Genomic DNA, 24,897 nt, shown 5'->3' with positions numbered 1-24,897 from the left:
AGCCATCTTGGAAGTCCTGTTTATGCAAAAATTAAAGTAATTGTTCAGGTTACCGTGTAACAAACTCAAGATGTTATTTAGATACATCTGCATTTGGCAGTTAGTTACATGCAAGAGGTCATGAATAACTATTCAACTGCATGTAACACCATAATAATGTATACAACATAGTTGCACAAGCAGTTTGTCAAAGTCTGACACAGAAAAAGCTCTGTTTATTCTAGTGGGGACAGAGCCCTCCACAGTACTTTAAACTCCCTACTTAAGAAGTTGGTGCCATTTGGATGAAATGAGAATGTCTACCATTACAGGGACTTTCCTCTATATGCCATAATAGCAGCACCACTGTACAACATGGCATTTATGTTTATGAATATAGTAAAGTGTCATTTCTGTTAAGTACATACTTCCTACTTATTTTATTTATTCTTTCACATTTATGTGGCATGTTCCTTTAAAGGAAACACTTGTACACTTCTCAGGAGCATAACTAAAAGTGCCAGTCATGATAAATTGTAACAAAACTCACGCTGATAGCAAAAGTGAACTGTACACAACCTAAGGGTGCTGCATTTGACAGACTTATGTCACTCAGCCAGAAAAGTGTGTTGTTTGTTTATAAATGCTTTGCATTGTAAAAAATGCCATTGCACCCTGTGTCTTTACACAGCTATGCTATTCCCAGTATGAAGTACAGAAGTAACGACTTGCAATAGCAGTGAATGATCATTAAGTAGCTCTTTTATCTTGCACTGGAGCCTGTACCTGCCAGCCAGTGTAGATCTAACTGTAGCACTGAAGCTGTGGAGTCAGATAGACTTGAGAGAGAGAGAGAGAGAGGGAGGGAGGGAGGGATGCAGGTTGGCAGGAAGCCATATATATGAAACACATTTCTGTCTAAATACCCTCCAGCTTTCCAGTTTTCTGGTACTTGCTGATCTTATTAGGCTCAGACCCTTTATGATCTACCAGACTTGATGTTTTCCAGTTTCCCATCTGGCAGCTTGACTGTATTCATATGACAGTTCTCTACAGAGTGCCAGAATTTATCCCACACTGACACCTTGTCAATTACTCATCACAGAGGTTCTCCTTACTGTTCTACTTCTGTCTTCCTCAGCCCCTTAACCCCACCTATACAATACAGTTGACATCTCCCTCAGATTCTCATAGTCAGTATTGATTTCACTCATCACATCAGCATTGCTGTGCTGCCTCCATTAATTCTCATTCCTTCTTATGCTCACACAACAACCTGTTGTGTTTACCACTTCACCCATCTTCTCCCAACACTTTCTTCACTGCATGTCCTGTTACCTAGTACAGCAACCATTCCTCCTTGCTTACTAATGTTCACTGTTCCTTAATGATGAGCCCGGAAACACCTGCATGCAACAGTTCTCTGTCATGCACGCAACGCCTTCCTTTGCTCATTTGCTTAGCTTCTCCATTAACATCAAAGACACAGACCCTAATTAGATTGTAATTGTTGTTATTTCTGGCACTCTAAATCTTTTCTACAACCCTTCCTCAGTCACTGCTGATCTTGCCAGTAAACTTTGAAATTCTATTGCTCTTTATGAAGCAGAGTGTTTTCTGTGACTTCAGTCCTAATAGTACTGCATTCTTTCACCTCACCTTTTTCGTCTGACTCACCCAGTAGTTCAGTGGTTGTAAGCCACTTTATCACAGACTGGATTATTTCAAACAGACTAATACAAGGAAAACTTTCACCCCTTCCATCTTTTCCATATCCATCAATGACTATTACTTTGTTTTCGTTATCATAGATTCATAGGACGATACCAGGCTATTGGCCTGGAGGCCCTTATAAGCCTAGCCAAGAATTTCACCCATGTTCCCACAAAGTCAGCATCTGTTTTCCCTGTCCAGAAGGAACACAGGTGGGATCCCAGGGGTATATTTTCTTTTCCCATCCAGTCGTCCAGGTTCCTCTAAAAGAGGGCTAGTGAGGTACTCTGCTTGACATAGAGAGGAAGTCTATTCCACAGATGGGAGAGTCATCGGGACATAAATCTATCCCGCCAACAAGTAATATTAATGTCACAGACCAGGTTGAAACCTTGAATGTGGGTTACGCAAGTGGAGTTTGACTTACGGATATGCAGCAACTCCATCAAGGCTAAGTTTCAGACAGCCTTGTATGGCAGGCACAGGTCACCTCTGAGTAGTCTGTACAAGACTGAGTAGAGGGACAGGGCTTTTAGCCTATCTGTATAGGATAGGTGTTTGAGACCATGGATTTTCCTGGTCAGAAACCTTTGTGGTCTCTCCAACTGCTGCATGTACTTGGCAAGGTACATGCTGAAGGGGGCATTGTACTCGATAATGGGCCTGGTAAGGGAGGAGTACAGGGATGTTATGACCTCCTTGTCCCTGGATGAAATACTTTTACTTATGAAGTGGACCATGTAACAAGCCTTCCATGCAACCGAGGCAACATGGTGATCAAAAGTCAGGTTGCTATCAACCTGGGTGCCCAAGTCCCTCACGACTGATTGCATGCTTAGTATGTTGTTATTAATGCGATAATTAGTGGGGATACCATTTTCTCCAAAGGCGATAATGATGCATTTCTTGGCAATCAGTTTGAGGCCATGCTTCTGGCACCGGTCATTAGTTTGGTTAAGGCCCTCTTGGAGGATGTTCACTTCACTAGAGGAATTTATGACAGTGCTCAGTTTGCAGTCATCTGCAAACTTGGTCAGCCACAGACCACTGGTTGTGGCTTGCACCTCAGAAAAGTATATCCCAAACAGCAGAGGCCTCAAGACTAATCCTTGGGGTACGCCACTTGTTACAGGTCTACTACTAGAGGTGGCTTCTTCTATTTTGACTGAGTGGGTTCTTTCAGTGAGCCAGTTAGCTACCCATCTGGTAACATATGGGTTGATGGCTAGCTGGGAGGGTTTATCTATTATGCCAGAGTAGGGTATAGTGCCAAAGGCTTTGGCTAGGTCAAGGTAGGCGGTGTGCACTGTCTTGCCCTCATCCATGACTTTGGTGACTGTTTCAAAGAAGGTGACCAAGTTTAACAAGCATGATCTCCCTTTGGCAAAAACCAAACTGTGTGGGATCAAGTGTTTAGAGGTTGCCAATGTCCTTGTTTATAAGGTCCATCATAATGCATTCCAAGGCCTTGCAGATCAGGCTAGTTAGGCTGATGGGCCTATAATTGCCTGGGTCAGTAGACGCTCCAACTTTGTGCAGAAGGATGACAGTGGCTATCTGCCATTCTGCTGGGACAAAGCTGGTGCACAGGCTTTGATTGAATAGGGTGCCTAGTGGTGCTCAGAGCTCTTGCCTGAGTTCATGTAGGACACAGCCAGGGATGTTGTCAGGTCCCATGGAGGCTGTATTTTTTGCCTTTGAGAGGGCATTAATAACCTGCTCCCTGGTGATGAGGGGAGGGGGGGCAAGTGCTGGGGATGCCCTGGTTTACTGATGGGGGGATGGGGGGTGAAGTTTTCACTGAACTTGTCTGCCAGCAGGTTGGCTATATCTATGGCATTTGTGTATGCGGTATTCTTGACCACCAATTCAGAGCAGATTTGGGAGTTATCTTTGAGATTATGGACGTATGCGAAAAAGGCCTTCTGATTGTCCTTAGTGGATGTGGCCAATTTGGACTTGAAGTTAGCCTTAGAGGATTTCACCAGTGACCTTATTTGCTTGTTCAGACAAAGGGAGAGATTGCTTCCAACTTGGCACCTGCTCCTTCTTGCTTTATCACAAAATGTCTCAGAGTCCCATGTTCTCTTTTTCTTCTGTTTGTTCATTCTGAATTATGATTACTTGTTGTTTCTTGACAACCATCCGTACTATGGATTTTATTGGTAAGAAAAAAAGGATCATAATTCATTCATCCACCTTCTAAATGTCATGCCTTTCTCCTAAAAAATTCCCCTGTGGACTAGAAAGATCCACAGGTTTTGTAGCTTAGAATGTGTACAAGACTTTGAGACAGTACATGGCTACATTACTAAGTGATTGTCAGTTGTGCAGACTGAGCATCTTGCTCTCTTTAAGGACTGAAAAAAAGAAAACAAAAGCAGCTAAAGGAAACGGTCAGTCCACTATATCGACCAGACCCACTTCCTGATGGAACAAAGTAAAACTCCTTTCAGGAAGAACTTGACAAAGCACTGGTTCACTCATGGGCCAGATAAGCCATAGCTGCTCTCAACAGCTTGCAGCCACTTTCTGCAAATATTTTACTCCCAGTCCTCTCAGTCCTTCTCCATCCCTGTCAGAGCCACTGATTTCCTCTTGTACTGCCAGTAAGCTTTGAGATCAGCCTCACCCTCAATAAAAAAACTCTGTGAAGCAAAAACATGTTCTTAATGCTGCCCTCATAAAAGCCGTACAGGAGCTAATGTCCTCTCTTCTGGCTTTCTAAGGGCCTTTAACAGTTTAATTCCCTTCTCAGTCTGTACATTCTGAACAACTTACCCAACCTCTGGAAAACTGCATTGATAATCTCTGTTCCTTACCAGGGACTCCCTATTGTGATACTTATTTTTCCAAAATGTTTGAAAGAACTGTTCTCAGCCAACTTAAGAAACATCTGAGTAAATATAGGCTCCCCAGTGACAAACATCATGGCTTTTCTTCAGAGCCTAGTAGTCGGTGTTAGTTTCCCTAATCCATTCCATGTACAGAAGAGTGGGTATCCATTCCATGTACAGAAGAGTGGGTATCCATTCCATGTACAGAAGAGTGGGTATCCATTCCACGTACAGAAGAGTGGGTATCCATTCCACGTACAGAAGAGTGGGTATCCATTCCATGTACAGAAGAGTGGGTATCCATTCCATGTACAGAAGAGTGGGTATCCATTCCATGTACAGAAGAGTGGGTATCCATTCCATGTACAGAAGACTGGGTATCCATTCCATGTACAGAAGAGTGGGTATCCATTCCATGTACAGAAGAGTGGGTATCCATTCCATGTACAGAAGAGTGGGTATCCATTCCATGTACAGAAGAGTGGGTATCCATTCCATGTACAGAAGAGTGGGTATCCATTCCACGTACAGAAGAGTGGGTATCCATTCCATGTACAGAAGAGTGGGTATCCATTCCATGTACAGAAGAGTGGGTATCCATTCCATGTACAGAAGAGTGGGTATCCATTCCATGTACAGAAGAGTGGGTATCCATTCCATGTACAGAAGAGTGGGTATCCATTCCATGTACAGAAGAGTGGGTATATGCAGTTTCTCTGGGGATGTCTTTATAAAGTGATGCCTTTTGTTCAGCATCTCAGAGCTAGAGCTTACTCATTGCTGAACCACTAAAATACTCCGGGCTCAGTAGTGATGTTGTTAATGTTTTCCATTTCATTAACAGCTTTATACTGAATCTTTCACAGCTTCACACTGTGCCACCTGGGATGACTTGGCCTTGTTGTGAAATGAAACCCCTGTTTCTGCACTGTCCACCGGTGTCAGTAGTGACTTGGCTGAAATCCAAGAATGGTTTTTGAGCGTTCAACTCAGAGTCAGCTTCAGAAAAAAATCTTTGTTTATATATACTCAACTGGAAGTTAAGCTTAAGTACATTGTGTGTACTGACAATATTTGAGGAGCTCTCAGTAAAGGGGTACACTTCTGCCTTTCTTTTATACACCATATCCATTCTCACTGCTACTTCTGTCAATAACAAATTCAGGATCAGAGCACCCAAAAATAAAATCTGCAGAGCCATACTGCACTCACTATCTCACCCCATGAGAATAATCCCCCATCTCTTACCTAGGCTGACTTGGCTACCCATGTCAGACAACTTTATTTACTTGTTCAGTTATCTATGAACTTCTCAGACTCGGCTATTGTGTCCATTAAGTCACACATGTTCCCTTTGTCCCTTCCACAAACCAGAACAATACTTTCTCCCCAGTAACTTGATATTTTCATTCCCTTTAATCGAGATCTACTATTCAGCAAAAAAGGCATGTTTGCTGTACTTTTTCTTTTAATTGTGCCGTAGTGGGATGACAGGCTCTTTAATCAAACAAAGTGAAGTATTGCAAGTCTTCCGTGGAATAATGGTCTTAACTTCTTTGGTGAGTTAGATACCCACATTGTATTGTCTTCTGACCTAAAACTGCACCTTAAATTTAAAGGTGAAACTGTCTTAACAGCATGACATGAATTTTCTATCCTATAAATGCAACTTAAAATGCTGCCTACATTTAAAAAACGGATTGGTGGTCATCTATAATGCACCTTACAATAGCTTTTTCATTCTTATTTGGTTACAAAATTAGATAAAGGAATTAAATAAAGTGTCACAAGGCATATTTTTTCTGTTGTGTTTGATTTTATTTAAAAGATACAATGACAGTATGAAATTGCTGTAGTAGGTCTCTTTAAGCAGTTTATCGTTCTTTGACAGTTTTGATGTTCTTTGATTTGATGCCTAACAGTAACTTATGGAGTAGAAGTGGAATAACTTTTATTTTAATTTTTTTAAGCACAGTTGTAGTCCCCACCCTGCTGACTGGGATATTACAAAAGAACTTTACATTCTCTGCATCTTTACCTACCAAAGAGCCTGCTGGATACTGGGCAGTGGCTTGTGTACAAGGACAGAATACATCCACTCTGCAGCCACTATTTTAGTGGCACAATACTATTTTGTCCCTTCTCTTTGTAGACATGATATTAGATGGATTGCATCAGCTGGTTCATGTGTTTTTTTTTGTTTGTTTGTTTGTTTTTTTTGGCTGCACTTTAGAGATGAATGCATTGTGGTGACATCAGCATGCACTTATTTATGTTTAATTCTGTTGAAAAGGTCAATTTGAACACCAAAGGTTAAGTCTGATAGCAGTCAAAATCAGTACAACACTCAGTAACAAAGTTTTTAGCTGATCTGCTGTACTGCGGAAATAATCTAGCTACATGAGTGCTTATTTTTTGCATTATATTTGTTGTCATGCCTACAGATTAGTTTATATTACAAAGTGTGGGACAGAGTCACAATAAAATATAAGAAATACTTTTAAGCCATACATTGAGTTTAAAGTGTAATATTGGCAGGGATGCCATTAAACAACGTGCACAAAGTTCTGCTGTGTTACAGAACATTAATTAGTAAAAGTCCAGGTGGCTTACTGACCAAGGATGCTGCTTCCCAAGGGAATGAATAAAAAAATCCTCTCTGCTTAGCACAGTCCTTTGCATGTACTCACCAGCAGTACTGAATTTGTGATTATGCATTCATTTCGGCACTTGCATATCCCCAGCTCTACTGAATTAGTGATGATACATCCAGTTTGACACCTGAATAGCCCCAGCTGTACTGAATTAGTGATTATACATTCATTTTGACACCTGCATATCCCCAGCTGTACTGAATTAGTGATTATACATCCAGTTTGACACCTCCATATCACCAGCTGTACTGAATTACTGATTGTACATCCAGTTTGACATCTGTGTATTCACTACAGTTTTGTTAAATCCTGTCATGGAGCTGAGCTTGGGTATTTGCTGGTCAGCAGGCCATGTTATCAAGTAGGGCTAACTAGGTGTCGTGGACATTATAGTACAGTCAAGCACTGATCATTTAATCAAAGCTTATTTGATTGGAACCAGCTGCTCAAACAGAGCCTTTGGAAAGTAATGTTTTCTGTGAGGGACACTTTACCTCACTACCACTCTCCAAGCAAGGGGAGACCTCCTGCACCCTTCACTTCATTATAACTAGATCAGAGGGTGCCAAACCTCAAAGAAAGTTGTAATTTAAAATCTCTGATCAAATGGGTTTCAACAAAACAGTCAGTAACTGGTATCTGTCTTAGGAAGTTGAGAAGCAGTCAACACATTGCTGGAACATCAAAGGAACAGGTACTGTGGGAATATGGCTGAGGACAAGTAAGCAAAACAGTCTATCCATGACCCCCATTCCTGACCTCTATGCTGTAGTTTGTATTTATGTTGTTTTGATGTTTAGTAGTTTTTTTATGCTGTCAGATAATTTTGGTTTCAGCTTGCTCATGTGCGATTTAACTGTTTTACATACATTCTTTTTTTTTTTTTGCATTATTCATTCTATTGACAAAGTGTATTGTTAAGAGATTTCTCTTTGGCTAGCCATTTTACAGTAAGTCATGATTTATGACATATTTTAACACCTCAAAAAAATCCACTCAGAAAATGTATTTTTCTCTTTCTTTACAAAATTGCATTAAAGTGAGTCCTCTGAATGCTTATTATGACCTGTGTGTTAATTCAGATATGTAATGAGCACTGTTTTAAAGTTGTGAAAAAATACTATTGAACTTTAATGAATTAGCTTTATAGGCTGAGTGCACATTTCCAACTTTGAAACTGTGAACATTTTACCCTCATATTATTAAATCTTTTTCTTTTTTTGGATTTGAACAAAGCCTGTCTTCTTATACTAATTTTCAGGTGTATTTAACAGTACTTTTCACTTTCTAAATAAACTGTTAGGGGCTTTTGTACTTGAAACGTACTAAGTAAGATTGACATACTGTGATGGGAATGTGGAAAGGAGAGGGTGACGTGAGGAAATCCCTTTGCTTTACTCCCTTTGCTAAGTTTGTTTCTCTGTAGCATGTCAACCTTCAGTTGGTTCACTGACACGTTTATCTAAGATGTTTTTTGGTTAGTTGTTTTTAAAAAATTGTTAACCAGATAAACTCACTGGATACAAGAGTCCCATTTCAGGGGCAACCCTGGAGCACTGTATGGTTGGCAAATGAAACTGGAAGGAATTAAACCTGTACACTTTGGTTACAGGAAGCAGCTTGTTAACAGGTCAGAGCCTCAGTCCTCTGCATTGCCTGTTAATGATGAAAAAACTCACAGAACCATCATGGTCTTTTGTTGGCACAGCACCTTGAAATATTCTGTTGTGCAGAACTGGTTAGACTCTTACTGGGATATTCCGAAACTTAGTGTACACATGCATAAATACATGCTACTTACCATGTTTAGTGCACACCATTTATTGCTGTGATTCATAGACCTAGACTGCAGTAATGAAGAGCAACATACAGAAGCCTGGGTACTTCTCTGACTTGGTGTTTACAGCATGCAGTGATGTATATATGCACAAGTATGCCAGACAGTGATACAAAATGCAGTCAACAACAGTAGCTTAGTAAGGTATAGTACACTTTATTATTGCTACTTCATGTTATGCTGTGCTCAGCCATCGTGACTAAGAGTGATTCATAAAAAACTTTTACATGAAAGCAGAGGTAGGGACATTTACCATATTATAGTAGCAAGGGAATCTGGTGCTGTGAGAGCTAGCTATGGTGGGAACTCAACAGTGTCACAGTGTGGGGGTGGGGAAAGGTGCCATCATGTTACCAGGGTTGCTTGCACCTCAGGGGAACTCCGTTGCCAGTAGGAATTTACCTACTGTGTTCTTTTTATTGTTGTAGGGATATGCTGCCCAGCTTTGTATGCTGAGCCATACGTCAGCAGGCAAAGAACATCACTGCATCAACCAGTGCTACAGTATCTGTATGTATGCATTTGGAGTCATATAAGTTACTCCGCTGGGATAGTATGTATGTAGATGGTCTAGTGTTTGTGAATTGTATATGATCCTGTGGGGGAGGGTGTCATTTGCTTGTGTGTGGCTTCACAGTGGGGTAAGTCTATTTACAGGGTCATATCCCATTGTGTACCATGTTGTATGAGTCACATAGAGCCATGATATGTAGCCCTTTGGCTGTTTAGTTTCATTACTGTATTTTCCAGACCACCTTTAGTTTCACAGTTCTCCACTGAAGCTTTGAAAGCACGCTAACTTGTATCATCTTTGTTGTAGCTGCCTTGTGAAGATCAGATAATCCTGCTGAAAGGCTGCTGTATGGAAATCATGTCGCTCAGAGCTGCTGTTCGCTATGATCCTGAGAGCGAGACATTAACACTAAGTGGGGAGATGGCAGTGAAGAGGGAACAGCTGAAAAATGGTGGATTAGGGGTGGTCTCAGATGCCATTTTTGACCTGGGGAGGTCCCTTGCTACCTTTAATCTGGATGACACGGAAGTGGGCCTCCTCCAGTCTATCTTGTTAATGTCGTCAGGTAAGGCATTATTTGGTATATGCTCCTTTTGTATAGCTGACTTTGATGAGGATGTAAGTTCTTAAGTGTATGTAATTTGTTAATTTTTAGACTGCGTGCACATTTTCAGGTCAAATATTGACTATGGGTTTTAGTTTTAAGTCACTTTGTAGAAGTTAGCAACTTTTAACCAGATTCAGTTTTAAGCACAGCCAGTATCTGATTTGTTGCATTTAGAAATGGAGTTACCAGTTCCCATCAATTCTGATAGGTAGTCCTTGTAATTACCAGATTTATAGCCCCCCCCCCAAGAACTTTAACAGTTGATTTGAATAGTACCTGATCTGTGATTCTTAATAATACATGTGAGGTGCGTTGACTTTTTTATGTACAGTGCTGCTTTTCTGTTAGTTGTATCATGGTTGCCTATACCAGGGTTGTTCTATTGATGCTCTAGCAGAGCTTTGAAGTAAATACATATTCTGGACCCCCTTGCAGCGAGTGATGGAGGTAAACTGTTGTAATGAGTGATTTGGTCAGTTAGTACATGGGCAGGATGGTACTAACACACCCAACAGGGTCATCCTCTAAGAATGGGCAATTCTAAGTAGTGTGTAGTAGCCATACACAGTAAAGAAGGGAATAATATGGGTAAATCACAGGCCATATAAGAGGATACAGAAAAATACTAGCAGTAAATGGTGCCAACGCTGAGATAAGAATGGTTATTTTGAGGTGTCATCAGCTTCAAAGGGCTAACTGCTCACTTACCAGCTTTTCTTGTACATACTTGTCACCAGGCCATGCAGTGGTAAACTCCTCCCACCAACCTTCTGATAAGTGTCTGCCACCTGCTGCAGAACCAGTCACAAGTTCTGATGAATGACATTGTTTGTGGTGTAGACTCATCTGGGTTCCCAGTGGATGTGGAGAGTGTGGTTCCTTCAGGAGAGTGGGTTCCACATCAGCCTTTCGGAGCTGAGGGCAGTGCTTCTGGGCTTGTAGAGGGAATTGTTTTTAAGGGGTCTTTCCTGACCCAGTCAGACAGCCAGCATCTTGTATAATAAATTAATGAGCAAGGGGACATAAGGTTCTAATCCCCGTGCAGGAAACCGCATTTGTCTGCCTTTGAGTCATAAAAAGGAAGGGACACTGTGACAACAGGTCACATCCAAATGGAGGTGAATGAGTTGGTGTATGTCTGAAACATGCCTGCCTGGATTCAGATACCATCCCTGGTGATTGTCATACAGATATTGGGTACTATGGGCATCGCCCTCTGACTCTTGGGAAAATGTCATCCTCCCCATTTTGTGCTTAGTTCAGCAGGGTAAAGGGGAGATGGTGGTATATATGTTCTTCCTTCTTTGGTAAGGAAGATTTCTGTATGCATTCCTGCCTTTCCCTGTAATCCCATGCCTCATAGCAAAGTTCAGGGAAGAAAGACCAAAACTCATTCTTACCATTCTGTGGTGGCTAAGAAGGGAGTGTTTTAGTCTCTGACGTTGCTAGTGGTACATGAACCTAAACATTTTTCTAGCCATGGATGCTCTGTGTCATAGCAGAAGAGGGTTCTCAGAACAGATTAATTACAGTGCTCGAAAACAAATAAATGTCTCCCTCCCATGACTGGGAGAGACATCTGGCACCACTTCAGAGCCTGGAAACTTCCTTAAGCTGGTGGATGTACTGGTGAGGGTTGTGACATCCTCACTCTGGGCCAGAAATCAAAGAGCCTGGATCCTCATCACTGGCACTGGAGAGGGACATTTTCTTGGAACAAAAATGGATACACCCAGTACTTCCAGATGCAGCTCTCTGCATCAAGCACAATTTTCCTTAAGAGCACACAGGGGACACACTCAGTCCGGGCTTGGGATTTAATTATCTGTCTCCTTCTATGTCCCCAGTAAGACTCCCACTTTCACAGCTATAGAGTTGAGACCTCAGCTGAATGTACAAGCCAAGTTCTCCAACGTTCTTTCTGTGAAACCAGTTGCCCTGCTCTAAACAGCTGACACACACATACTGTTTGAAATTTGATTTTCACACAGACACACACACACACACACACACACACACACACACACACACACACACACACACACACACACACACACACACACACACACACACACACCTGGGAATGGCTGGCACAGATTTACTAGCTATGCCCCCATCTGTCCAGGCTGTAAGGTAGTTATACCACCAACAGATACTCCAAAGCCAGCTACTCTAAGGCTCTTGCAATGGCACCAAATTATACTGAGTGAAATTAATATTAATACGAATGATAGTTTGACCAACAGCAAGGCTTTCAGGAGTGGCCAGAGCTGTCACCAAATATATATATAAGTACTCTCAGAGATTACAATATTCTCTAAAAGACAAGCCAGACTGAAAAGTTTAACTATAATTAATAATAAATAAGAAAAGAACATGAAAATGCTAAATATCTATTTACAGTAAACATTAGAGTTTCACTCACAGGAAATATTAAAATAACACAGATGAATATATCCACACAGATTCAGAAAAACAGTGCTTAACTATTCTCAGTATAGTTACCTGACTGATCTAAAGGATTACTATTCCCTGGTTCACTTACTAGAGCAAGGCAAGATGAAGTATGTGAGGGGTCCTCTGTCATGTTCCAAAAACAGACTGCAATGACACTTCCATCTCATCTAGTTTTAAACATTATTTTTGCCCTAGATTAGGTCATCTGACTTCTGGTTCCCATGCTACCTCCATTGCTAAAAAATGCCAGGATTTAGTACATATGAGTCAATAATATACACATACACACACACACACACACACACACACACACAGAGCTTTGCTCAGATCTGTTGCAGCTTCTGGAAGTCATAAAACAATTTCAAACCTCCACACTTCCAGAGTAGCAATTAATTCACCCCAAAGACAATACAGGAAGTTTCCTAGTACAGACTTTTTGTCTCTGGTTGCATTTAGAACTGTAAAATACAATCTTTATGGTCTAAACCAGGTAGTTTAATTTCAAACTATTTTCAAATTTAGGTAGATTGAGATTAACATCTTCTCTTCCAGTATCCTCTGTTGAAACATATACATTTAAACAGTTACAATAATGCATGTATATTTATTTTTCTGTCCAGCAGGCCACACTGTTGGTACATTTTTAACACTAGCACCTTTGCAAATAGATTTGTCAACACAAGCATCTGTACAAATCAGTTTGATATACAAATGACATATAATTCTTTACAAAATTCCAGCTAGCTGTGCTGGCATATGTTATGCATCCACTCTCCTACTTTTCCTGGCATAGCTGGCAATACCTCACATCATCACAAGGGTGTCCAGTTATTCAGGCTGCCATTAGGCTGTCTCTCCACCAGGTTTATGCTGCATGTGGACTGAGTGGTACCCTGTGTCCCTCAGTTGGATAGCTTGCAACTGATTTTCACTTACCTCAGACACTTATATGACTTGGGCCTCTGTTATGTTTCATTAAAGAGACATTAGTCCACCATCTCTGTGCTTTGTGGAAGATCTGTTCTTACCATCTTAATTGGTATGCAGAAAGACTCCCCACCTTGGTGGATGTACTGTATGTCTCTGTATCCTATTGAAGATCTTATTCATAGAATAATTAATATTAGTGGTACTGAGTATAATATTATAACAATCTACCATACACTGTGTATGACTGTGCCCCTACATAACAGTGATCAAATATTAGCTGTGTTAATCAGAACACAATCCAACTAGGAATGGTGGTATCCTGTATCATACTTGGAAACCTAGTACCTTTCTGCTCCCCACTCATACTCCTATACCCTCTTTTATTGGCATGGATTACAATATCATTCTCTTTAACAAATTGGAACTCAATCATAAATAACTCATTCTTTCTAGAGAAACTGAGATACACTAAATTTCATAATTATGAAAACAGACTATGACACTATCCTGCATACTACATTTCTTAATACAAAGCTTCCCTTTGTTAGAAACTGCCCTATATTAGAAACTACTGATAAGAAACGTAAATGTGATAAAAGAAAAGCTGATCACTGATAGGAGCCATCCTGTAATAGAAACGGTTGCTTTTAACACAGTCAAAATGGTAACAAACATGGGAACTACTCTGCTGTAGTCCATGGTTTGTTTCCCCTCCCAAGAAGCATAGTATTTTTTTCATTAATGCCACTTCTGCACTATGAAGTCCACAGATTGCTGCAGATTATCCATGTCAGTTAACGAATACCTTGCTTTTATTGTCACTGTATAGCAGAAAGCAAACAAGGTAGGACATTGGGATAAATGGAAGTAATGGAAGTGGAACACAAGAGACCATAACAGAGAGCAGAGTAAAATGGCAGTACAGGTCATTCAGGGAAAATCAAAACTAAGCAGAAATACACAGCATGTGGAAGGGGAATGACCGATGAAATGAACAGACTCTACTTAATACTAGGTTAAATAATTAATGGGTATACTGTAAACACAATAAAGAATTAATGGGTATACTGTTTTACTTTGGCTTTGCAATTACTTTTGCTTTCAACCTTGCATGAGACCCTCATCCGGAGTTATGTAAAGATGTTAAATACAGTGCTTAAATATCCACTTGTGCCCAGAAAGGGAAGTAAATAATTTATTTCCAATTGGCTATAAAAACAAACAAACAAATAAATAAATAAATAAAAACATGCATAACACAGGCTGTGTGTGTGTGTATGTGCGTGTGCGTGTGCGTGTGCGTGTGTGTGTGTGTGTGTGTGTGTGTGTGTGTGTGTGTGTGTGTGTTTGAGAGACTGGAACTGTAGAAGACAGGATCATGCCATGCTATAAAAATCAAAGTTTGGCATGTTACATTATGAAAATATGAATTAGCAATAGTGCCCAGTTCACAATGATAAGAAAGGCAGGGACTACCAATAGAATAATATACAGGGCTACAATTAATGGATGTTGCAAGCTAACTGAAAAAGAAAGAAAGAGGGAGAGAGAAAATTTTGTTATTTCAGTATGAGGTTCTGAAGGACAGATCTTTGTTATACTATTAAAACTATCTGAATGTTTAGTTTATTTAAATTTTAAGAAACAACTACAGGCTCTGCCCAGGTATTACCACATACATTAAGGCCATATTGACTGTTAAGTTTATTATTCCTGTTCTGAATGTTGCCTTATGTGAGTAAGACAAAGGCACTAAAACCTAGACCCATGTAATCTTAACAGTTACTGTTAATATTCTGAAATAGTCAGCAATTTGGATTCAGAATAAGTAAGTAATAATGTCCCAACAGGGTGTGTGTTAATGTGCAATTAACGCCTGCCCAGGAGTGTTATGAGGCCCATTGCCACAGGCATCAGGCCTCTACACCCCCAGAAGAAATTGTTCAGATCTAACTGTAAATTTAGCTTGATCTCAGAGGCTAATGATGATCTGATCATAAACAGGTTGTTATGTTTTCAAAACGTGGAAGTCCACCTTGGCAGCAGAGCAAAGTTCAAGAGACAAAGCTTGACATCCATGCTGAGAACACATGACAACTGAGCTGTAAGAGAGAGTTCTAAATATAATTCTTTGTTGTGCATGGGTTTATTACTAGTTACAGAAACATTGTGTAGGAGAGCAAACTGTTTTACACCTTTGAAAGCCATACAACTCTGTGCAAACTTCTTAGTAGGCAAAGGCATGTGCAAGGCTGCCACAAAGAAAAGGAAAGACTACAGACATCATAAGTGCTGTGAACAAGTAGTATTAAAAACTGAAGTTTCATGGTACCAGACAGCATATTGTAGCTTCCTATAGCTAATCAAGGAAAACCTACATAAACTTCTGACAGTCATGTTAAATAAAGTGGTATGTGGATGTAGCCCTGATTTATGCGTAAAGATTTTGTAAAGGGAAGAAGTCACATCAAATATACAAATTTAGAATCTTCCCCTTGTTCAGTGTCTATATAAAATCACTAACAGAGTCACAATGGATCTAATCCAAAGTGATAAAGAGGACTTATTTCTGTAAGATGTGAAACAGTATGAGTTTGTTAAGGGGAGAACTTGACTTTTGAGTTGTATGGGATTTTTGAAGGCTAGAAGCGGCCTTTAAGATAGGGCTGACAACATATACTGCTTATTTTGACCTTGCTAAGGCATTAAACACTGTTTCACACAAGGTCTGACTGAACTGACTTTTTTCTACCTGATGAGGGAATAATTCAAAAATTAAAACTATTAAATGTCAGTATGCATATAATTCAGGGAATAGAACTAAGCAAATAGACACAAATCAAAGTGAAGGGTTCCCTTTCTATCCATATAGGGGTTATCAGTGGTGTTTCGCAGAGATCTGCATTGTGGCCACTTTTTTTTTACTGTTTTCAAATATCAAAGTAGGAAGTGGATAACCAAGGGTGCAGATGGTTGTAAACTGAGTGATGGAATTACATCATTAAAAAATGCTAAAGTTCTCCAGGATGGGCTACAAATAATACATACTTGGCACAATAGTAATGCCCTAATTGTCTTGTCAATAAATAGAGGATCATGGGACTTCTTTTTGTCTGATGCCACCACTTGGCCATCATGTTCATTGATTTCAGTCCTTCATTTAAGCCAGTTCATTCCATGGGGTAAGAGTTCTGTGGCCCATTCACCTTTGGGGGCAAGAGGCAGATGGACTGCGATCCTTGTGGTAGGGGATCTGATTTTTGGTATGTGCTGTACCATCCCTGTATGTACCCATAAGTGTCTGAGGGAAGAGAGCAGTCAGCCCACAGTGTTTTTTTTTTTCATGCTTCCGAATGTTGCACAACCAAAGCCCTACCCCTCTACAGATCTTATCTTCATGTGACCCACCCCCCTCCCAATTCTACACCTGTAGTTCTGCCTTGGAGAGTGGGTCCATGCATGCACAGCCATCCCACCCCACCCCACGCCCATGAGAGATAAGCACACTCTACCCTTTCATTCCTCTCCTCTCCCATGCCAGTTCCAGCAGGCATATGTGCCAGTAATTGAACTTGAATCAAATGAGTTGTAGTCAGGACATTATCCCTTAGAGCATCATGAGACTTGTTGTAAAATGTTAATAAATTGTGATTACAAAATAAATCACCAAATCAAAACAAAAGACACTAATTAAAAAGTGTTAGTAAATTAAACTGTGACCAGTGTATATCAAAAGAGGTCAGAAAAGCACATTCTGTAATCCGTCTGGTTCTAAAGGTGAAATCAAGTCACTCCACTTGAATTCAAACAATTACTGAAACAGTGCTGGTGTATCCTTCAAACAAGCCAGAAGAAATAACTTCAAAAATCTACACTTCCTTTCTGGAAAAGTCACAGGGTTGGAAATTTTGAAAAATTCAAAATGGCTTAAAGCAGTCCTAATCAAACTGTGGTCTGCAGACTGATGCCAAACTGTTAGTTGCCAGTAAATAGGATAAATTTCTATTTTATTTTTAAAAAAATAAATAAAATGAAATAAAAATGGCCCACAGAAACCCGTACTTTCCCAGAATAAAATTCTGCTGATCCGAGAGTTTATGCAAGTAAGTGTTCAGCGAAGTCGTCCCGGTTTTTAGAAGTTTGGTGAAGTGGGTTTTTGATAAGAACAGGTAGACCCATTTAAACATGGCTGCATTTCACATCAACTAACTTACCATCGTATACCACTTACATTTTTGAGTGAGTATGAGGGTTAGGGCAGAAGAAATCAGTCTTGCCTTCAGAATCTCTGGAGACTTTTGTGGCTTGTTCTTTTACTCAAACAAATGTTTTTTTTTTTTCTGTAGTTTGTGGATAGGAGTAAAACAAAGGAAGCATTTGAACAGTAAGATATGAAACTGCATTGTGTATAATAAACTCCTGTGGCAGATTAAAGTGTAAGAGGATTAACAGTAGCAATATTAAGTCTGGTGAAACCATCCATGTATTTTACACGAGTTAGACATAGGAATGTCACTCTTGTGCCTTGGAGTTATTAGACAATCAAGTGTCTTGAACTTCATTTGCCAGTGTATAATCTTTTTGAATACTTAACACTTTCTAATGTAGGGGGATATGCTGTTTCTCAAAAAGAATTTGGTCGAAATGGTTATCAAGTGTTTTTTTGCAGTTGATTGCTTGTTTTGTCAAAACCTTTCCAATATAAATGCAAAATCTCAAGATCACAGAACATTTAATTTAATGTTATGGGTTGCTATTGTTATTTTTTGTGAAGTATGTGCCAAAAAAATTCCATCAATGTTAACATGTTTTTATTATATATATATATATATATATATATATATATATATATATATATATATATATATAAAGTATGTGTGTGTAAATCCTTGCTTTTTCTCTGTAGTAGACACAGTAAAACCCATTCACTGTCAGTATGGATAGCAAGAATTTTCTATTGTAGGTTATCCTACATCCTATACAAAATGTGACACCCTTCACCTGTGAGAGTATGCACAACTGTACTCCTCAAAAGTCCATTATATCTCAGTAATGGATATCTACCCAGTCATCATAGTTTGGTTTCACTGTCATCTGCTGCAGGTTACTGTGGTTGGGGTAAACAATATCCTCATGTTTTCTTCAGGAAACATAGTAAGAACATCAACATCCATTTCAGCAAATATTACTACCAGTGGTAGAAGTTCATTTTGCTGTGTCATTGGAGTGCCAATACCTGTGAAAGGGTAGAACTTTTGTGAACACTTTGTGAGGCATTGTTAGAGTTGCATGTTAGGACAGGGATATGGAGGGAACAATCTTCAAAGCAGTAAATCCACAGGCAGCAATTCTGTGAGGAGAGTTAGTGGAAATCAGTTTTATATTATTTTATATTAATACTGCTTTGCAGTTTTATATTATTTCATATTAATACTGCTTTGCAGTTTTATATTATTTCATATTAATACTGCTTTGCAGTTAGTGACTGGTGGTGATGAATTACTGAACAGTAAAACTGATACATTAATAACTTCATTAATATGTTTTTATCTGTGGTGCATGCTGACCAAATTAAGTGTTGTGCCAGGAAGATGTCTGATGACTAGCAAACCCCACATAAAATAGAACAATGGGTGCTTTCTGTATGAGACAAACTTGAAGTGTAAAACATGCAGGTATAACATTCTGTCCTTCTGAAATTAATTTACTGTGGCTTGTATACTTTGCTCTGAAGAAAGTTAAATGAAGTAAAACAGAAAATCTGATGTCCAGAGTGGTAATGTATTAATATGTATTTAAAGCTGCTGTATCCAGGTTGGCCAGCATGACTTTCCTGTAGTGCTGTTGTTCCCAGGTGTTATAAGAGGCCTAGTCTTGGAGGTGAACCCATCTCCCCCAACATGAGTCGATTAAGGAAAGAGACCTATGTAGATACTGGGGGAAACATGCTCAGAGTAGTCAGTGAAAGTGCTTGTCAGCCAACCAATTTGATCTGTTTTAAATATATTGGATAATTATGTCTGCCTGTCACTTTGACTTTCTTCATACCTTTTTTTTATTTCCTTACTGTCATACAGATCGAACAGGACTGACTTGTGTTGACAAGATAGAGAAATGCCAAGAGACTTACCTCCTTGCATTTGAACACTACGTAAACTATCGCAAACACAACATTCCCCACTTCTGGCCCAAGCTTCTCATGAAAGTGACTGACTTGCGGATGATTGGAGCATGCCATGCTAGCCGTTTCCTTCATATGAAGGTTGAATGTCCGTCTGAACTTTTCCCTCCACTGTTTCTGGAAGTTTTCGAAGATCAAGATGTTTAGGCCAGATGTGAGACAGTACATGGTTTGAAAAACAAAGGAAAAAATACAGTGGAAAAAAAACAGACAGCTTCAAGTCTTTTTGTCATTTCTGTATTTTTTTTAATCTTTGCACCAAGGCCATCAGCACTGCGCGAGGAATTTCAATGGCGTGGACCTGTTTAGAAGATGAATTTAAACAAAGGAAAATAAAAAGCACTAAATGTGTAGCAGTTGCCATTTTTAGGAGGGGCAGAACTTTTTCTACTCATCAAAGCCATTAAGCAACAATAAATAAAAAATTTCAACCCAGACTTCCCACATCTTTCCAGCTGCCGTTGTTAGTTTAACGGTAGACTTGACAATCACTTTTATTCGAGATGCACTAGAGTCTCTTGTGAAACAAGTTGTCGACTTTTAGTCCAGTGGGTGGGGGGAAGTGAAAGCAGACCCTGGCCATCTGGGCTTTTTGTATTTATTTATTTAATTTTATAAGTTTCCCGTGAAAAGATGCCTTGAGATAAATTTGCCTTTGCACATTCCACCTGCATCAGGATCATGTTATGGACTGACTTTTAGGAAAAGTAAAAAAGTCTCAGCAAATTTTTGTTTTTTTTAAAAAAAAAAAAAGATAATCTGCTGCATCAAAAAGTATCATTTTAACCCATGCAGACACTGAATGATTGGATCTGTGAAATAAAAAACTGGTAGGTTCTTAGTTCTTGAACACAAGTGGACCATTATCGTTTGAATAAATAGTCTGTTTATGCAAGCTGCTCTTTTAAAAAAACAGCAGATTTGTTAGAAAGAACCAAATTGTTTTCTCCAGAAGTCACAGTTGTTCCTTTTGCACACTTCCCTCAAAATTGGCATAGTTTCCTTAACATGTTGGATACCAGGTAGAGTTGATGTTATTACTATCTGTATCAATAAGATACACGTCTTTTTACTGTATCAAAGTTGTACATTAGTTATGAAAGACACCTACGCATCATGTGATCATACAGTCACATACACACACACACGCACACACACACACACTTTAGTTGAAATGGGGAATACTAAAAGCAGGAAGGACTATTAACATTTTCATATTTCATTTATGTTGTGAATTTGTGGAAGCTTCCACCACTCTTTGCACCTTACAGTGTTTTGTTATTTATTTTTTGTGATTGATTGAAAGCTTTGATGTTAGAAGTACATCTTTTTTTTCACCATCCAGAAATGTATGGTTATATGTTAGTAAAAGTGTGTTGCCGTCTATCCAGAAAGGTGCCACTGTAGTGAGGGCCATACTCAAAGCATGTTTTGGAAACAGTAACACACTTTAAGTACACTGGTCGGATTTGTAAAGCATTTGGATAGTGGCTGATATAGATTCAAACTTTAAACTCATTGTAGCTAGTACCCCTTATGTATAAAAAATTTTAAGGTTGCCACTGACTATTATAAAATGACCACTGGAGGCTGTGGTGATGCAGCTCCAGTACTTTTGGATTATGAAGAGGAAACAACTTATTTCAAGTAATAAGTACACCAGCAGTTAGTACCACTTAGTGGTGCAGTTAGTACCGCTAGCCAAAAATTTCTTGTACCGCACATAGAACACTAAAGGTGTTTTTTCTTCATCTGAGGGAAATTTGCGGCTCTAGGACTTGTCTGGTGACTTTTGTATTTAACAATTTTATTTTTAATTTTGTGAATCAGAATCTCTTAGGGATAGTTATTCTGTTTTGTGGTTGTGAGTCTCCAAACTTAAGCACTATGAACAAACTGAAATATGTTTGTTGTTAAAGAAATCTGATTTGTGCAGGTATTCTGGATGCCTGTATTAGCCAAAGAAGTAAGTTTTATTCTTTTTTCTCCTGCTACGCTGATATTAGATAATGTTTTTTTTCATCCAGTAGTTATAATTTAAAATAACGGTCACATGACCCCAAAAGCAGTCTGTGATGGGACAGACTTTAAAATGTCCAATTTCCATGCTCTGTTACTGCATTCATTTTATTTTCCAGACCTCCTTTGCAGCCAGGCTGTGAAAAGGTCCGCTTGTTTCTCCCAGTTTGAAGTTCAAGCATTATGTAGTCCAAGTTGGATGCACGACTCGCGTCATTTCTCCAGCCTACTTATGTACTGTTATATTTTTGTTTGAAGTTTTGAACTTTCAATGCAAACCAGATAAACCTACCAGTTTACTTTTAACCCATCTGAAACATTCAATCAATTTAAAAACCTTCTTTCCACTGTTTTGCATCTCTACCCAGCAGGAAATCCAGTTTTCATCACTAAGCAACTTCAGCAAAACGATTTGGAATTCAGAGTCCCTCTTAAAAAGTAGCATCATGTTTGTAATAGGAAGAAAAATTTGTGATACTTGTAAAGAGAACAAGCATGTATTTTGGAACTTAATGATAAAGACTTGACCAGAAGAAGAGACAAGAGAGCATTCCATTAATGCGGGTACAGAAACATTTAAGTATACCATTCATGGTGTTTCTGTGTTCTTGTGGTCTGTCTGTCCAGCCATCAGTCTGTCTACATATAAAAGTATCTTGCTGACTAGGCAAGTGATGCTGCTTAAAAATGGGGAGGGAAGGAAAACAGCAGAAGCAAAAAGGGAGGCCTGTGGACTTCAGAATTTCAGCCAAGAACTTCTTTCATACATCAATTAGTCTGTACAGATAAGCTGTAATCAGTTATGCATAGCGACACTTTGCTGAGAAAGCCTGGATCACTGCTAGCTTTGTAAGATAGCCAGCCATCTATGTATAATGCACTGTCAGTCACAAAACATTGATTTTTTTTTCTTTTTCTTAAAGTGTGAAACTTGTCTTACATGCGTAAGATGTTCATTGCATTGTTATAGTGCTGTAAGGAGAGGGTTTTTTCATAAAATGGAAAAAAAAAAGTTTTGAATGTAGTTTTGAAAGGCCAATGCTTTTAAAAGCTTTTATAAATTTACTTATTTTCTTCTATAAATCTTTATGCTGACCTGCATGAGGTTGGTTGATTTGCAGACTTCAGAGTAATGAGCATATACATGCATACATACATGTATCTGTGCGTGCATGTAGCCATTTCTTCACAACAAATACACAAGAGTGTGTGGGTGTGTCGTATGCCGTCACATGTGAGTGTTTATAGGGGTGTGTGTGTGTGTGTGTGTGTGTGTGTGTGTGTGTGTGTGTGTGTGTGTATGTATGTGTGCGTGTGTGTACACATGCATTTGTGTGTGTCTGTATGCTCTTGCGTGTGTGTTTGTTGTGTTTGAACAGAACCAGTTAAGTCCCATCATTCAGACCTACCAAGATATGCACATGAAAATAAACATTCATTTTTCTACATGTCTGCTGAGAAGTTGTTTTTTGCAGGTAATATCTTGTGTAGCCAATCAGTGGTAGTTAATTATGTTGCAAGAAAGTTTGTTATTTATATGAACAAATTATGTATCACTCGTGCTCTACCACGGGAGTACTACCCAGAACTGGAAAGGCTTGGAGATACCCAGGAAAAATAGATCTGATCAGAATAAAACAGGACAGGTGTAATGTTAATATTTCACACATGTGCCTCTTTATGTATAGTAAATGTATACTTCTGTATCTGTTGTGAAGAAAAAGTGAGACAGGATAAAAAGTTCATACAAGTTATGGATTGTTTTGGAACGTGCTGTGAAATACTGTAGTGATTTCTTAAAGCCCTCCTGGAAGAATTGTCACAGAACAGTGCTGGTAATGTTTTTTCATGTTACAGTGCTTTTGCGTTTCTGTTATTGCTGCTAATTGATGCCTTTGTGGATTTATCATCATCAGTCACATAACTGTTAAGTTTGACTGCAGACATGGGATACATTTCTCTGTCATCTTACTTAATTTTACTCTGTTGGTCTGTCAGACAAAATCTTGCTCATTGTAGGCATTATAGGGGAAGGACTAGCTTAAAAAATAAAATAAAAAAAGCAAAAGTAATAGTAAAACAAAGCTGTTAAATAACTTTTTATTGTATTGTCATGTGACATTTTGGGTCAAAGAGTACATGCATATTCTAGTTTTCCAGGAATGCTAACAGCGCTGCTAAGAGTGAGACCCTTTAAATGCAGATTTCAAGACTGGCTACAGTTTTAACTTCAAGTTTCAGTCCTGACTATCTCTCTCCCTCTTTTTTCCCTTTTCCTTCAGTTTCTCATAAAAGCACAAACTCACAAGCTCCACATTACAAACTGTTGCCATTAAAAAAAAAAAATGCATGTAGGGTGATCCTGAAATCCCACAGCAGGGTTCTGTTATGTGTCTTATTTCATAAGTGACAAGAATACATTGCACACCTTGAGAAAAGGAACCGAAGTGTGAAGTAAAAGTGAATGCATTCACTTAGAACTTGGGGCTGAGTTTCCAGACATAGATATCATTATCAGTAATAATTCTTTTAAAGAGTGACTTTAGTTTGAATAGTTAAAAAGGCAAACAGTACAAATTATAATTAGTAACCAGCTCATTTTTTTTTAATTTCAGTAGCAATTTTATTTCACTTTTTGCCCTTCAGAAATTATTTAGTATGCAGTAGTGGGCTTGTACATGTATGGCAGTTTTTTGCGTGACTCCTCAGCCAGTTCCTTCCTGTGAAATCACCAACAGTAGCAACATGGACAAAGCCTGTACTGTCTGATTGGCTGCTTCTAAGCAACAGGATGCCTGAATGCTGGTGATGCAGATGGTGAGCATGGTTGAATATGCCAGTTCAATTACATCCTGCAGTATTCATATTAACTCTTGAACTAAGAAGTACTTAAAGCATAAAATACAGTGGCTGCTGACTGCTACTAAAATTTGGAAGCAGGCTGTTTCTTTAAAGATTCCATATTATCTAAGTGAAAACCAGCATGCTGTGACTATTGTTTAAGATTTTCAAAGCATTGTAACATGCTTTTACTGCAGTCAAGTCCTTTCAGTATAACTTTAAAGCTATGAAATAAATGGTGTAGCTTTTCTGAGCATGCCGTTCCAAAAGTTAAAAGGTGATGTGAGTGGTATGTCAGCATGTGCTGTGAAGTATTTGGAAAAAAAAT

The 24,897-nt window shown here is 39.0% G+C and overlaps 1 protein-coding gene across 4 annotated transcripts in view; it reads left to right on the top strand.

Moving 5' to 3' along the window:
* The window catches only part of THRA (thyroid hormone receptor alpha), a 1,750,892-nt gene extending 1,727,716 nt beyond the window's left edge, over positions 1 to 23,176 (top strand). For all 4 annotated transcript variants that reach the window (XM_044055032.1, XM_044055030.1, XM_044055029.1 and 1 more), the window contains 2 exons: positions 9,841 to 10,099; positions 19,606 to 23,176. In XM_044055032.1, coding sequence (XP_043910967.1) covers positions 9,841 to 10,099; positions 19,606 to 19,856 — 510 coding nt within the window. In that variant the 3' untranslated portion in view covers positions 19,857 to 23,176. The remainder of the gene's footprint in view (positions 1 to 9,840; positions 10,100 to 19,605) is intronic.
* The last annotated feature ends 1,721 nt before the right edge of the window (positions 23,177 to 24,897 follow it).

Source organism: Protopterus annectens, chromosome 13.part0 (assembly GCF_019279795.1).
Source record: "Protopterus annectens isolate FY-2018-M chromosome 13.part0, PAN1.0, whole genome shotgun sequence".
Lineage (NCBI taxonomy): Eukaryota > Metazoa > Chordata > Ceratodontiformes > Protopteridae > Protopterus > Protopterus annectens.
The sequence above is the reverse complement of the archived record's forward strand: the minus strand, read 5'-3'. Positions and strand labels throughout refer to the sequence as shown.